This window comes from Papaver somniferum, chromosome 1 (genome assembly GCF_003573695.1).
Source record: "Papaver somniferum cultivar HN1 chromosome 1, ASM357369v1, whole genome shotgun sequence".
Classification (NCBI taxonomy): domain Eukaryota; kingdom Viridiplantae; phylum Streptophyta; class Magnoliopsida; order Ranunculales; family Papaveraceae; genus Papaver; species Papaver somniferum.
In genome coordinates, this window is record NC_039358.1 from 151,102,270 (window position 1) to 151,118,992 (window position 16,723).

Sequence of the window (16,723 nt, forward strand, 5' to 3'; positions counted from 1 at the left end):
ATCGAACACTTCAACAACAACAACAACGAAAGCAATAACAACAACAATAACAAAAGCAACAGTAACATCAACATCAACAACCAGTTGCTGAGACTCAAACACCACTTCAGACTGATTCAAGCCACATCAAACCGGTTCGGACCGTTGCAGATCGACAAAGAACGACTCCGATCGAACTTGTTACTTTCTGTTACATGAGTTTAATTTTAGTTTGTTACTTTAGCTACTTTATTATGGAAAATCTTGAGAAATGGATGGGTCATTTGCTGATCCTAACTTCTATGCTTTGTGAAGTGTTTTTATATAGTTTGATGTTGTCTACATGGCCTTTTAATTTAGTTATGGAAAACCTTGAGAAATGGATTGGTTACTTGTTTATCCTAACATCTTTGCATTGTGCATTTATGTTAAATTATCTGGTTTTGTTTATAACAATCCAAATATGCCCACTTAACCTAGTTTTTCTTGTATTTTCTATTTGACGGTTTTGATGGTTGTAATGGTTGAATTCTATGGCTTATGGAGAGTCCTGGTATCAGTGGTGGTAGTTTATTCTTTGAATATTCCTTTGAAAACGCACTAATGGTTGTAATCTCAAAAATCAGTCATGTAACAATTCCGAATCCGTTTTAAAGGACAAGGTTCGCTTCTTTTTTCAAAAAGTAAAATGGAAAAGAAAAAATATTTTCAATGACCAACCTCATGTGATTTCTGTATTCCCATGAAATTGGTTACATCTTGGCATCAGATTAATTACATTAAAAACCGAAGATATAGTGATACCGTTGATTTGTTATCCAAAAAGCAAATACTAGCAAAACATGAATAGAAAGCTACTAAAACCTTCTGGTTTAGGATATATCTCTAATGGGTTGAGTCCTTAAAATTTGGGAAAAATATCGTTTGGTCCTTTTTTAGGTGGTCCCAAGTCAGTTTGGTCCTTTCAGAAATCACCTTTTCCATTTGGTTCATAATTATTTAAAAATATTAAATGGACCAGAGTACCCTTCCGTGTTAATTCCTACTTATTTTTTGTAGCAGTTCATTCTGTCTGATTAACTCCGGAGTTCATTCCTTCAAATGAACATCTAATAAAAATAAGCCAAATTTCCTACTTATTTTTTGTAGCTGTTCATTCTGTCTGATGAACTCCGGAGTTCATTCCTTCAAATGAACTCCTAATAAAACCAAACTAAATTTCCTACTTATTTTTTGTGCGGAGTTCATTCTGTCTGATGAACTCCGGAGTTCATTCCTTCAAATGAACTCCTAATAAAACCAAACTAAGTTTCCTACTTATTTTTTGTACGGAGTTCATTCTGTCTGATGAACTCCGGAGTTCATTCCTTCAAATGAACACCTAGTAATTCAACATGAATTCATCTTCAACACGAGTTCATTCCATAAATGAACTTCGTCACAAACCAGAGTTCATTCCAGAAATGAACTTCGTCACAAACCAGAGTCCATTCCAGAAATGAACTTCGCCATCTTCATCTTCTTCATCAGCAGCAGCAACTCATCTTCATCATCTTCATCGTCTCCATTATCAGCATCAACAGCAGAGACGAAAAAACATCAAAATCTTCATCACAAACCAGAGTTCATTCCAGAAATGAACTTCGTCATCTTCATGTTCTTCATCATCAGCAGCAACTTATCTTCATCATCTCCATCATCAACAGCAACAACAGAGACGAAAAACATCAAAATCTTCATCACAAACCATAGTTCATTCCAGAAATGAACTTCGTCATCTTCATCAGCAGCAGCAACTCATGTTCATCATCTTCATCGTCTCCATCATCATCAGCAACAACAGAGACGAAAAAACATCCAAAATCTTCATCACAAATTCTCGTTATCGTCTTCATCGTCTCCACCATTTTCAACAACAAAAAAAAATAAATATAAATCTTCATCGTTCATCGTCTTCTTCATCTTCAACACAATCGTCTTCATCATATTTAAACACCAGCAGCAAAACAAAAGAAAAGGAAAAACAAGAACAAAGAGAAACTAGATCTGAAACTAGCACAGAGAAAAAGAAAAAGAAAATGATTTCTTTTGTGCTAAGAAATTCCTATATATATGAATCTGAAAGGGTATTTCCGCCACTACAAGATGACAATTACATCATCCATGACGTCACCCTAGGACCAAACTGTAATATATATTTTGAAAATGGCCCAAACAGACAGTTGATTCAGTCAACTGGACCAAACTCTCTCTAATATATTATTTTTATGACCTATTGGTATTCGGTCCGCGAGTTATAACCCCAGAGGTGTCACCATCCTTCCACAAAAAACCCATCAAAACAAACGTAACACAAAAACCCCATTAAAACAAAATTAACACAAAAACCCCAAATTTCAATGTTGGTTTCATCACATTTTATTTTGGTTTCATCATAATTTGATGAAACCAAAATAAAATTTGATGAAACCAACATTTAAATTTGGGATTTTTGTATCAATTTTGTTTACGATGGAGTTTTAATGGATCTCAACATTTGAATAGGGTTTTTGTACCACAAGTTTGGTCACCTTGGATTTTTATGACTAGTTTTGATTGGTATTTCCTATTTAAAATTTTACCATGGTCAGTCGAATCCTCCAATAGTCTAATTTACATCAAGAATTCAAGATCACGAAATTTTGATGCTGTGCGGGAAACCACGTGGCAAACAATGTAAGAACCGGTAACAGCTCCTTCCAGTTCTAATCCAAGATAAATGAGTGTGTAACCGATCATTCAAATGCGTCGGCACCGCATGTAACAGAAGCTGTACATTTACTAGATTAAAATCTGACATAAAAACTAACAAACTGATATATATTGTCTGTTTCCTAGCTACTAGCTATACGTGTCTGAGTGTATTGGAACTAACGATTTTACAAATACGGATAAGCTTCAAACTTGCTATTCAAAACCAATCCCCTTGAAATGAAGAACACCCACTGACTGGCAATGCAGTTATCAAACTTAACTAGCTACTCAACCTAAATCTAGAAAAATTACTATGACATCACACTTAAACAGAACGAGACAGACCAAGAGAGCCATTGGGTCATCTCAATCGAATTAACAATGCGCATTTTAGCACAAGTATCAATATTTATCTCTTTGGAATAAATAAAATAATAGTATAAAATGATATCTTAATCAGACGGGAAAATCAATAATAGAAGTTACACCAGTACTTCACAACTGTTATAAATTGGGGAAAGCTTGGACGAACTATTGCATGAACTTTTTTCCTTCTACTGTTGTAACTAGAGCTAGTTTATAGAAGTATCGTTTCTTTTCTGTCTGAGGTTCTAGCCATGGCTGCATCATTCTCAGTACCTTCAATGGTAAGTTAACAGTTTCTTCACCTTTCTCTCTACTTGTCTTAGCTAAATATTACTTCTAGCTTCTTAGTTTTTAATTGAAATATTTCGTTTGAGTAGTTCGTGGAAATGGGTATGCAACGGTGCATGTCAGTTCATTTGTCAATGATTCTCGAATTTTACATTTGAAGTTCTTGCCGGAAGCTTGTAACCCTGGTGATGGTCTAGTTAATCGTATCCATATTAATCAGTACCACATTACCACTAAGCACTCTGTGGGAATACCCATGTTTTTAGTTTGCACCATCTGCACCCACGCTCGACTAATGGATTTCTTAGATGTTTGATAAGACAGATCTATACCTTTTGTGTTCCCGCTTTCTAAATTTCGTTACATGCATCTGCTCTGGTCAAGACCATGTTATTATGTTTACGAAGCTTATTGTGTGATCTCAGCTAAAAATCTATTAGAATCATTTGAATATCAGTGAGAACAGAGTAGTCAGATCACTTCCTCGGGCTAGTGTGTCTTGTGCTGCCAAAAAAAAACTGGTTTTGAAAATGAAAGAAAAAAAAAATGAAAAAAAAAAGATCGAACCTGACGTGAATCGAACACGCAACCTTCTGATCTGGAGTCAGACGCGCTACCATTGCACCACAGATCCCTTTTATACATCTGGGACTTGATTATTTTGGAGTTCTTATAAAAATTCCTAAACCTTGTACACTGACTGTTTTTTGACAGATACATCGTACTTAATCATTTTGTAGTTCTGTTTTAATACATTTCCTAAACCATATACTTTGTGCAATGACTGTTTTTTTGACAGATCATGGAAGAAGAAGGTAGGTTTGAGTCAGAAGTTGCAGCGGTGCAAGCATGGTGGGGTTCCGAGAGGTTCAAGCTAATTCATCGTCCCTACTCAGCTCGGGATGTTGTCTCCCTACGAGGAAACCTCAAACAGAGTTACGGCTCCGACGAACTCGCAAAAAAGCTATGGAGAACTCTCAAAACTCACCAAGCCAATGGAACTGCCTCAAGAACCTTCGGCGCACTCGACCCTGTTCAAGTCACCATGATGGCTAAGCACTTGGACTCGATTTACGTCTCTGGATGGCAATGTTCGTCAACTCACACTTCAACTAACGAACCAGGTCCTGACCTCGCCGATTACCCTTATGATACTGTTCCAAACAAAGTTGAACATCTCTTCATGGCTCAACAATACCATGACAGGAAACAAAGAGAAGCTCGTATGAGTATGAGTCGTGAAGAAAGAGCAAGAACTCCTTTTGTGGATTACTTGAAACCCATTATTGCTGACGGTGACACCGGTTTTGGTGGTGCAACTGCAACCGTTAAGCTGTGCAAGCTTTTCGTTGAACGTGGTGCTGCTGGAGTTCACATCGAAGATCAATCTTCTGTAACCAAAAAATGTGGTCACATGGCTGGAAAAGTTCTTGTTTCAGTGAGTGAACATATTAATAGGTTGGTTGCCGCTAGGCTACAGTTTGATATCATGGGAACCGAAACTGTATTGGTTGCTCGAACTGATGCAGTGGCGGCGACATTGATTCAGACCAATGTTGATACTAGAGATCATCAGTTCATCTTGGGTTCAACTAACCCACAATTAAAAGGCAAGGGTTTAGCCACTGTTCTTGCTGCTGCTATGGCTAATGGAAAAACAGGAGCTGATCTTCAAGCTATCGAGGATAACTGGTTGTCAATGGCAAACTTGAAGACATTCTCTGAATGTGTTGTTGATGCCATTAAGAGCATGAACCTTGGAGAGGCAGAGAAGAGAAGAAGATTAAACGAATGGATGAACCACTCTAGTTATGATAAATGTCTTTCCAATGAACAAGGCCGGGAGATTGCAGAGAGGTTGGGACTCACCAATCTTTTCTGGGACTGGGATTTGCCTAGAACCAGAGAAGGGTTTTACAGATTCCAAGGTTCGGTAATGGCAGCTGTTGTTCGTGGATGGGCTTTTGCTAATCATGCTGATATCATCTGGATGGAAACCTCAAGTCCTGATATGGTTGAGTGCACTACATTTGCTGAAGGTGTGAAGGCCAGACAACCTGAAATCATGTTGGCATACAATTTGTCACCTTCTTTCAATTGGGATGCATCTGGAATGAATGATAACCAAATGATGGATTTCATTCCCCGCATTGCAAAATTGGGATACTGTTGGCAGTTTATAACTCTGGCTGGTTTCCATGCTGATGCATTGGTTGTCGATACGTTCGCTAAGGATTTTGCTAGGAGAGGAATGCTTGCTTATGTTGAAAGAATTCAGAGGGAGGAAAGGGTTAATGGTGTTGATACATTGGCTCACCAGAAGTGGTCTGGTGCCAATTACTATGACAGGGTTCTTAAGACTGTTCAAGGAGGTATCTCTTCTACTGCTGCCATGGGCAAAGGTAATTTCCACGCTCTCCCGCTTCTACAGTTTAAATCTTGGCACGGATCAATTTATATCTGAATTTGTTGTATTCCTTACTAAAACAATTTGAGTAATTTTCTGTCTCTAGGTGTGACTGAAGAGCAGTTCAAGGAAAGCTGGACTCGACCAGGAAGTATGGAGATGACCGGAGGCGGTGCAATGGTGAATGCAAAGTCAAGGATGTAAGCCTAATGATGATCATGAGATGAAGCAAGCTAGCTATGTTACTTGCACTGATAATGAAGAAGGGTAGTTCATGAAGTTTTAATTAGGTTCATCTATTAATTAAGTGGACTTCATTAGAATAAGTATATTTTCATTAATTATTGTATAAATAATTCCAGGAGGGATATTATTGGGCTTACTTGATGATCATGATTTTGGCATTTTAGGCCAATATATTTCATGATGGTTAGAACCTCTTTGTATAAGCTTTATTTGAAGCGTATACATGTGGAAGCACTAAATATTCAAGCAGTGTGTTTTTGAATTTGTATTGTTGGTATTTTGATATGAAAAATCATTTTATTTCGTTTCATATTTGTCTTAGAGAATTTCTGATTGTCGTCAGAAAGTTTTTGCTGGAAATAAATTAGTTTGTGCCTTTGTGGGCAATGAATATCTATGTCTTACCAGTGTGAAAGACATAAATTCGGATGTAAAAAGAGATGGGAAATGTTTCTCCTTTTTATTCTTTTCCAAATCTTACAAAAAACGATTCTCTAATAAGGAAAGCCAATATCTCCAAACTAATGAGAAGTAAATAAATCACCCTCTCAAGCTTCTCTCCCTAATTTTTCCATGGTTTCAAGACTGAGAGTACGATAATAGCTGCAATGATTATAACGAGAATGATAGCAATCAGCATGCATTTCCTTGATTTTCGTTGCAAGCTTTTCGCCGTTTTTAAAGAGTCGTTTCCAGTCTGAACATGATCCTTTGTATTTGCAACCTACAAGACAAAGACAGCATTACTTCGTACAAGTTTCTGGAGAATGTGAACAATTGAACAAACATATTCAACGGTTAAACTGTCTTCACTATTGTAATTAACATATACTATAAACATCAACCAGTAGACTCATAGACAACTTTCAGGGGTCTGGGAGTAGGGAATTTAAGCCAATTTGTTCAAGAGAAGAAAGACAAAAAAGATGCATTCTTCTTGCCAACTTTGGTATGCACCCTGAGGCAACAACCCACCATTGCACAGTGCAGTCTTTGCATACAAATTGAGAACATATTTTTCATGTTTATTTGATTTAAGAAAAAAAATTTGGGAAAGAGGTCCAATATCTAGCGTACTACTGCTTGCCATATTCTAAATGCGACTATGTGGGTGAATGCCAACCCAACACAGTTGGAAACTCAGAAACGGGTACACAAAACAGGACATATACTCTAAGCACCATTTCCACTCTTCCATGGTTTAGTCACACCAACAACTGTCACGGCGACTATTATTAGTACCAGAATAACTACTATGCACATGCATTTCAGGGAACTCTTTTGCAGTTTCTTTGCATCTTGAAGTGCACAATTCCCTGTGGGTACATGGCTGACTGTGAAATTCCAATTTAGAGAGGGAAAGGGAGAGAGAGAGGTACAGAACATACCTGAATTTCAATGTTGTCCAAAAAGTCGCCTTGAGCTTCCACAAGAACAGCTATATCACGGAAAACCTGAACAAGTATATAGGATGAGTTCTGAAATGTAGTTCACGATATGAGAATTTGAATGCGGTTTCCAAAATATAGTACCTCATGCAAATCAAAAAGCTTCTTTTCAAGTTCCCTCACAGAATCATGTCTTTCCTGAATTTCTGCAACAGTATCTAACACCTGCTACAAATTCTCAAATTAGACAACAGGGCATGGCCATTACTTAAACAAAAGTGGCTTCAAAAAAAGTTTCACATCTTAATCCAAATAAATAAATAAAACGCTAGACGTGCTCAACAATCATAAATGGAGAGGAAAGAAAAGAATTTGTATAAGTAACATGAAAAATAAAAAACCGCAGCACCAGACCTGTGCTCTACCCATTTCATGAATTGCCTTCTGAAAAATCTGTTCGCTGTTTCCAGTCTCTATCAATTGATCGATAGTCTAACAAAGAGTTCAAATGTGGTTAGGGTGACGTCGTATCAATCAAAAATGAAATGCATTACCAGTAGGCTCACCTCTTCATCCCGTTTAACCCCAGTCACTGATGAATCAAAAAAGTGGAAGTTAAAGAAACTGGAAATTACTAATAGGAAGGGAACCATAACACCATACAGGGAAAGGCCACAAAAGTCGAACTACTTTTACCTGTAAAGACCGTCCTCTCGACAACTTCACGATATTCATCTTGAATATTTTGCCTGAGAACCTAAATGAGAAAGAAGAAAATTAAGGCGATGTTGATGAATTTGTAGCAAAAGAAAAATACCAAGATACTACCTGAAAATCATCCATTCGTTCCTTCAACCTTTTCTTTAAGGCACTGCAGGTATATGTTCACCTTTTAACAACTCCAAAACTTAAAAGATTTAAAACTGGAGTGATATGTGAATTTGGATTTACAACTTACGCTATCATAGCTCCCCTGGATCGATCAACGCCGGTTCCTTTACCACAGCCAGGCTTTTTTCGGTTGGCTAAGTTCTTGAGACAGAGGAAAGGACACGATATAAACTGGTATGCCATGTAAAATAGATACTTGGAGAAAACTAAAAGGTGACTGGTTTATGCAAACAAATAGAGCCGTTACATCTTTGTCTATTTGCTCTACTTTTGTTTTGAGACTATGTGCAATCTTTCCGACTTCATCAATATCTTTTGCCATCCTCCGCTTGATAGCTGAAAGAGATTTAACAGTTCGTTAAAGTATAATCAGCAATACATCAGCAATAAGGCAGTAAGTAAGCTAGGTTCTGCTTCTTCCTCTTTTACACAAAGAGGCATGGAACAAGTTGCTATGATTTGATGTGCTTTGGTCAATCTATTCCATGTGGAAAACAGGTTGATTTAATTGGTATAAAGGTTGAGCAATTATACCTTTCATAGCACCAGCTTTAGTGACGGACTTTGACTCCTCATTAGCATCCTGAAAATGATGTTATATAGTGAATCCTAAGTCTAGCAAATGACTTTTTTTCTGAAGAGCATCATATAAACGATGTGCATTCATTAGAAATGTGTAGAATGCGACGAATATCTATGTCTCCAAAACTTGGTTAACCAGGAAAGTTAATCTTCTTAAGTCAATGAGATTTGTCTCTCTGTTTGGATTCAGAATCCAAATTTTAATTCATATTATATTAAAAGGTCTCAAGAGGACTACTCGTACCTGAAGCTTCTGAAGTATCTTTGCAAGATTTTCCATCTGCTTCTCAAGATCTCCAACCTAAAACAGGATCCACAAGAGTAGCATAGAAAAACCATACGAGACTTCATATACAAAATACTCAAGTTTGATCCATATTCCCTGATTACCAATAAATTTGTGCAAATATTTCCAAGCTTAGGACTTGTATTTGAGCATGGTATACCTGCTTAAAAAAGGACTCCATTCCTAAATCTGAGTTACTCGGTGGAATCCTTCCCATTTCAACATCCCTGTCTCTTGGAGGTTCGTCTTTGCCTCCACTTACAAATGAATCCTGCAGCAACGCTCAATTACATATTATGAATGAGCAATCTAATAAAATTTGACTGTTGGTTCGGTCATTATCTACATGGACAATATACATAACAATCAATGGTTTTGATAACAATAAGTAGAATGATTGGTCTAGCAAGGTAAGCGCTTTTGTTTCACAACACACCGGAAACAACCAAAATTCGGAAAAAGAAAATGTTAGATGTTTCTTTCGAGTAGTATTTTAGTTAGATACTTATATTGTAAAACAGTTTTCCGTCGTAGTACCGTGTTATTAAACACAAATGAAAATTCAAATCCTCAAAAATTTGAATCAAACAGTATTAGTCAGAAACGATCCAAGCGTGTATTCACGAACTGAAACGTTTCACTGCGACCTCTACAAGCAGGTAAGATCCAAGCGTCATATAGAACAAATTTCAAATTTCAAATTTCAAAAATGGCTCAGTAACTTACTACATATGAAGTTGTTCTGTAATGAAAACAACCCCAGAAAAACAAATAAAAACAAGATTGAATACGTATCGAGTATTAGCTTCAAACAAGAGTTGGAATAACGAGAGGGGGTCCAGGGGGAGAATGAAAATATAAGAATATCAAGAAGAATTTTGATGGAGATGCTTTCACCATGATTTTAGATGCATCTTTGATAGATCTAACTCTCACTAATTCTTTGATACTTTTTTGTGCATTCAAGAACTCAGGATCTTCAAACAACTCCATTGATGATATCTAAGTTTCACACTGTTAATGAATAAAATGCAGAGAGAAGATTTGTGTATGTAGTGGATTTCAGTGAAGGAATTTATAAGGAAGTTTCATAGTGGCAGTTGAGGTTTGCGAGTGCTTACTAATTACTGACGCGTTCTTTAATTGTGGTAGATAGAAAGAAAAGAGAGTGAACCACAAGTAATCTTCTCAAAGACCTATTGATGCACAAGTACTCATAAATTGAGGTCTTTTTTGTAGTAGTGCAGATCATTTTCATCTAAAACCACCTACCTTAATCATAAAGTGAGGTCTTAAAGTCCAATCAGGGTGCTTTTTATAGAAGTTACTGGCCTCAGTATTCTTAAAGTTGAGTTCTATATCCTGCAAGTTAAGCTCAGTACTCCCCCACTAGGACCACTACAGAACAAGTTGTAAAGCTCTGAAGTCAAAATTTTGCATTTTTTGCAACAATAATACCCTGCAAACTTATGTCTATATATGCTAGGAGCACCTACCTAAGTTTACAGGTAAAGACATTCTGCATTTATTCGTCCAAAACTACATTTTCTGAACTTTTGAATTCTAGCTGACCGTTCATTACAGAAGAACAAGAAGGCTGGTTCTATTGACCCTACAGTGAAACCTAAAGCTTGTTTGTATTTGTTTTTAGTCTGATAAGAAAGCAACCTAATGGCTCAGTAACTACTGATGGTCAGTAATATGAAAACAACCCCAGAAAAACAATAAACAAATTACTAAGTCTGCTTAATCTTCATGGAACAAAATTTCTTTGCTTCTAGTGAGAGATATTAAAAGAAAACTCGAATCTAAAGATGGAACGAAATAAGAAAGCAACAAAATCATCATATAGTCCACAAAACAATCAGAGAATAGTAAAAGATTACCGTGAGTAAGTCGTTCATGTTTGATCAAAACCAGAGACAGAGAGAGAGTACAGGAAAAGTTTGAACGGGATGAGGTCGTCAGCGAGAATAAGGTAGTTTGAAAAACGGAATTCTTTGTATGTGAAGAATACTTATTGTTGGACGGCAAGCAAGAAAAAGAACAAGGTACAGACAAAAGCGGGATTAAATAACTTAATAAAGTTAAGAAGAGGGCGTTACTAATTTCTTCACCTGAGATGTTTACGAGGTTTACGTTATACTTTGAAGGCCCAACTGGTTGGAACTGAAATTCTTTGTAGCCTTAATTATTTCACTTACTAGGAATTTTTAAACCATTATAATCCACCTAATCCACTTGCAGATTTTTTAAAGGTATAAAGGTTAGTATAACCAATACAACCCACCTAATACACCTGAACTAGCCCGATTAGGCCTAAACCACATCATCCGCCTGACCCATTTCGCAAATCTGGATATTGAGTATTGACGCGTGGCGGAGTAGGCAAACTAAATGGAACTGGAGATACGCAATACGCAATTGTATCTGATCCACCGTTCACTCACCTGTTCACAGTTTAGCAGGAAAGATACAGCATCTGATGGCATTGTCCTCCACTGAAACTGTGAACGAGAAGCGTTTCATGGAAAACCGTATTGCTATACAACAAGGTTGATAACATCTGAACATTGCAGAAGATTTTACCCATAAAAAAAAGTTCCTCAGTGTATAGCGGATGCATACATTTAGTTTATACCTGTCTACAGTCTTCACACATGAGATTTCATCAAACCTCCGCAGAACCCCAAAACCAGCTCCATACATCTTTGCTTTCAGTTAAAATCAAAAAGTCAAAGAAATCCAACAATTAAAAAGGATGTAGCCTTCTCCCATGTTGTCGGCGAGGAACAGCACGTATTAGAGCCAAGGGGTTGAGGAATTTAGGCACTGGGATTTTGAACAGCACGTATTAGAGCCAAGGGGTTGAGGAATTTAGGCACTGGGATTTTATTTACACGTACAGGAGAACTTTCTAAGTTTAAGTTTTGGGTTATTGCCCTTAGGAAGTGCAATCAATTATGAACTGATTTCATGCTGCATACATGGCGTCATGACACTTTCACAAACGCAGTGCCATTTGCTCTGTACAAGCATAATATGTTCCAGTTATGGTGGAGCTTTAAAATCCAGAAGAGCATCTCTTAGCGATGATGAAACCTCTCCAATCATGTACATTACCATATGCATAACAAACTTTAATAAAACAAAGAAAATTAAAAGAAATGGTGAACCAGTGAGGAGAAATTACAGTCAGACAGTGACTCATCTAAGGACAGTATGGCAGACACAAATTTCCCCCCGCCCATTTCCCCACAAATTTAAAGATCGGCAGTGCTACACTTCCCCCACAAATCCCCCCCGCCCATTTCCCCCATGAGGTGTCAAATTTTAGCCCCTTGATCCCTTGGATTGAGATTAGCATGGGGGTCCTTTTGTGTGGCATTAGACCACTATCTCCATGACACCTAATGGTGGAAATGGTTGGGGGACATGAGTGGGGGATAACTAGCATTTTCGTATGATCTACAATACCTTATATGGCAATACCTGCAGGAATACAGTCAGGCAGGATAACTCGTCGAAGGACAAATGCCGGACACTCTGCTGAAAGTTCTTAAGATCTGCGATCCCCTATACAGGAATACCTACTGTACATAATTTTCTTATACAGCAATACCTACGGGCAGACCCTCGGGTAGGATGACTCATCAAAGGACATTATGGCGAATACGCTGCTAAAAGATCTTAATATCTACAATCCTCTATACAGCAATACCTACCTAAGCCTTTCATGCTTGGATAAAATAATGAAGTACATATTCGAGTAGGCAAAAAAACAGTTCTGGAAGTAAAAATGGCCGAGCACAATTCTGGACATTTTAAGTGGTCAAATTTGCTCCAAAAAGTAGATCACATGCCAGCTTATTTTCCAACGTTGAAGCATGGTCCTAAAGAAGTGTGCTGCCTCAAGGCAGTAGTAATGTGTGTTAAACCTGAATTTGACACTACACTGAAACTTATGTTGAAGCATCAGAAAAGATGTTAATGTTATCATCAGGCACACACTGTGAGGTGCAAAGCTACGGCAACATAATCTTAGAATGTGGTCTGTGAAACATTAGAAGCACCTATTCACTATTTGGGCATAAAATCTAACACAACCTATTCGAAATGCTTACAGTACAGTAGCATAACAATTTCAGAACCTAAGTAGAATCATCAATCATGTATAAACAAATACTTTCTAAAGTTCTAATCCTGAAACATGACATGTTTTTGGCATCAATTAGTATATCTAAAATTCTCTATGCCAAAACCAAATTTGTGTTTCCTGAAAAAAACTAAGATATGATTTCAACTGTATTTGCACCCCAAAAATAAAGGCTCGAAAGCAGGGCGATAATGCATTATTGTTGATGTTGTGTGAATGACTACCTACCTTAAATACAAACAGTAATTGATGATCCACAGTAAGCACACCATCTACAAAAATACTTAAAACGTCATCATTAAGCACATTGTAAATGGCTCCATATACTATATGATACTAGCTATGCCCAATGGCACTGAAATTAGCTGATCCAGTACAACAAACCAGCAGAATTGAAGTACAAATAGGAACATATCGATGCTCAAAATTTAACTATAAACGAAGCATGTATTCGTCATAAATGTAAACTTCCCAAGCGTAGATAATGAGAAAAACAACATGATAGAAGTTTGCACTTTAGTGTTTCTATAACAGAGTTCATGGAATTTAAGTTCATGCACTTCTTAACTAAAACATGTAAAAATCAAAACCCTTACCTCAAAAAGAGATAAAATTCCAATCACCAAAAACCTTAGTTCCAACTTGAAGGCCAATATCCATGAATCCCATAACCAGTCTTCCAATTATCCAAGAACACAACTTTCTTGACAGCCCAAAATGAAACAATCAGCGCAAACACCATGAATCCTCTCTGCACACTCCTGTTCCTAACCTGAACAAGTAAATGAGTAGCAATTGCCAACAGCAAACCCACGAGAGTATACAATCCCCCGACTGCAAATCCTTCAGCACCAAGTTGCATTCCCGAACCTTGATAAAAGAAAGATAGCTTGGACGGATCGTTTCTATCAGCTAAAAACATAGGCATCTTTCTAATGATGTTAAACATAGCACCAGAAACACTAAAGAAGTAAACAAACACAGAGAAAATCAAATACAACATAGGTTCATGAAGCAATGTGTTTCCAGCAAGAACTCTCTTAACTAAGAATGGGGATGAAATCAAAAGTGCTAAAATCAAAAACCCAACTTGCTTCTGTGAAACAACAGGTGGTCTCTCAATATTACCAACACTAAGTTTGGTCTTTGATTCAACGAATTCAGCCATTGATTCAGCCATCCTAGAGAAATCACTTTGATCCATTTGTTCAGAATCTTTAACATTACGTACTTGTGGACTAACATGACGGATATGAGGAAGCGCATTCACACCAAATAATCCAAAACTATTTTGTGATTCTTTAAATTCAATATCACAAAAGAATAGTTTAGATTGAGATGGTGTATCTTTATTGTTCTTGATGAATGATGCTGATACAAGATCGAATTCAAATTTCAGATCTTTTAGATGAAGTTCTTGTTTATCATGGAGTTGGACAGCGTCGAAGAAGATGATTAATGAGTAAGATCTGGACTTTGCTGATGTTAAGAAACGATTTAGAGATTTATCATTGAGATGAATTACACCTGATTTTGATTTTGATTGAAGGGAAATGAGTTCGGAAACTCTGTCTGAATGTGATTCTGATGAATCTACGAGGAGATTAAAAGATGTTGACAGAATGAAAATGGTGAAAAGCAACAGGGGAAGACAGGGTTTTCCAGAGATCCACATTTTCCCTAGGGTTTTGGTAAACTCGATGGTGAAGAGCGATTGAGGAGGAGAGATAGAGAGAGACGACTTGTAGTCGTCGAAGATGAAATCTGCCGGGTGGAACTGGGAGATGGGTACTTTCACAGTCGAAGCCCAAAGGCCATTTTGAGGAGGCTCTTTCGGTACTCTTGGTACGGTGCGGCTACAATGTAGTCGTGGCCCTCGTCATATAAAGTGGAGAAAATCTGAAACCAATTGTAGAAATTGACGTTTAGTCCCAAAGTTAATGGGCTTTAGAGCATCCACAATGGGCGATCAAATCTATATATTTGGTCAAGAAACGAGACACAGCGGGACAGACTATCGAGTAAAAGCTGGACCAAAATTAAATCCCAGATTATATTTGGTCTGGGACCAAGACCAAACCCAAATATAGTCGAGCGAGCGTATAAAATGATCCTGTGATGGGGCGAACGTATAAAGTGATCATGTGATGGGACGAACGTATAAAATGATCCTTGTGATGGGACGGACATTATATGTGATCCTTGTGATGGGACGGACATTATATGTGATCCTGACCAAATTTACTCTTCCATCCTAGTGTAATACCACGGACTAAACTCAAATTTGGTCGTTTTTTTTTTGGTCTTTGGTTTTGATCGCACCACTGCAGTTGCTCTTAGACACTCTAGTCCAGCGTCCTCAAGCCTATTACTTCCTAGTCCAAAAATAAGGGAAAAATATCGTTTGGTCCTTTTTTAGGTGGGCCCATGTCTGCTTAGTCCTTTGGTCAAACGCCTTTACTGTTTGGTTCATAATTATTTAAAAATATATAACAGACAAAAGTACCCTTCCTTGTTAATTTTTACTCATTTTCTTGTAGCAGTTCATTATGTGTGATGAACCATCAAAGTTCATTCTTACAGATGAAAATCTAATAAAAACCAAATTAAATCACATATGAACGAACTTCATTATTTCATTAAAATTCTAAAAAAAAATTATTATTAAGAACAAAAACCTACATAAACCAGAGTTCATTTCTGGAATGAAGTCCTCATAAAATCTATATAAATCAGAGTTCATTTCTGGAGTGAACTCCTCATAAAACCTATATAAACCAGAATTCATATCTGGAATGAAGTCCTCATAAAACCTATATAAACCAGAGTTCATTTCTTGAATGAACTCCTTATAAAACCTATATAAACCAGAGTTCATTTCTGGAATGAACTCCTGATAAAAACCTATATAAACGATTATGTTCATCAACAGCAGAGTTCATTCCAAAAATGAAGTTCATTTCAGTAATGAAGTTCATTCTAGGAATGAAGTTCATTCCAGGAATGAAGTTCATCTTAAGCAGCAGCAACAACAACAACAACAAAACGCATAAATCTTCATCTTCAACAGCAGCAGCAGATTTCTAGGGTTTTACGAGTTCATCTTCATCATCATCTCCAATCGCAGCAACATCAAGAAAACCAAAAAACCTAAATAAATCTTCAACAACAACAAATCTATCTTGAGTTCGTCTTCATCTTCATCACCAATCGCAGCAAACATCAAGAAAACAAAAACCTAATTAAATCTTCAACAACAGTAGAAGATGAGTTCGTTCCATCAAGAAAAAACATCAAAATCTTCATCACAAACCAGAGTTCATTCCTGAAATGAACTCTGTCATCTTCATCTTCTTCATCAGCAGCAGCAACTCATCTTCATCATCTTCATCCTCTCCGTC

General features: G+C 37.1%; 3 protein-coding genes and 1 non-coding gene across 7 annotated transcripts; 1 reads left to right on the forward strand and 3 right to left on the reverse strand.

Annotated features, from left to right (window-relative positions):
- The first annotated feature begins 3,279 nt into the window (after positions 1-3,279).
- On the forward strand, positions 3,280-6,265 carry LOC113333522 (isocitrate lyase). The gene is made up of 3 exons (XM_026579961.1): positions 3,280-3,359; positions 4,166-5,768; positions 5,880-6,265. Exons 1-3 carry the CDS (start codon positions 3,330-3,332, stop codon positions 5,975-5,977), a joined length of 1,731 nt encoding a protein of 576 aa, XP_026435746.1. The 5' UTR covers positions 3,280-3,329; the 3' UTR covers positions 5,978-6,265.
- On the reverse strand, positions 3,929-4,000 carry TRNAW-CCA. Its single transcript has one exon. It is a non-coding gene; the product is annotated as a tRNA-Trp (tRNA).
- Positions 6,266-6,352: 87 nt separating the features above from the next.
- LOC113304494 (syntaxin-132-like) lies at positions 6,353-11,337 on the reverse strand. 4 transcript variants are annotated; one of them, XM_026553641.1, is made up of 13 exons: positions 11,284-11,337; positions 9,327-9,437; positions 9,125-9,181; positions 8,833-8,881; positions 8,546-8,634; positions 8,366-8,439; positions 8,236-8,278; positions 8,104-8,164; positions 7,974-7,999; positions 7,822-7,899; positions 7,552-7,632; positions 7,408-7,473; positions 6,353-6,743 (listed from the first exon to the last, which is right to left on the reverse strand). In XM_026553641.1, the coding sequence occupies exons 2-13, from the start codon at positions 9,381-9,383 to the stop codon at positions 6,582-6,584; spliced, it is 843 nt and encodes a 280-aa protein (XP_026409426.1). In that variant the 5' UTR covers positions 9,384-9,437; positions 11,284-11,337; the 3' UTR covers positions 6,353-6,581. The 4 variants fall into 4 exon arrangements, with proteins under 4 accessions (XP_026409426.1, XP_026409420.1, XP_026409434.1 ...); XM_026553635.1 differs by lacking the exon at positions 11,284-11,337 and adding an exon at positions 11,053-11,277; XM_026553649.1 differs by lacking the exon at positions 11,284-11,337 and adding an exon at positions 10,288-10,352.
- Positions 11,338-13,726: 2,389 nt separating this feature from the next.
- On the reverse strand, positions 13,727-15,139 carry LOC113304521 (probable dolichyl-diphosphooligosaccharide--protein glycosyltransferase subunit 3B). The gene has a single exon (XM_026553656.1). The coding sequence runs from the start codon at positions 14,995-14,997 to the stop codon at positions 13,954-13,956; it is 1,044 nt and encodes a 347-aa protein (XP_026409441.1). The 5' UTR covers positions 14,998-15,139; the 3' UTR covers positions 13,727-13,953.
- Between the last annotated feature and the right edge of the window lie 1,584 nt (positions 15,140-16,723).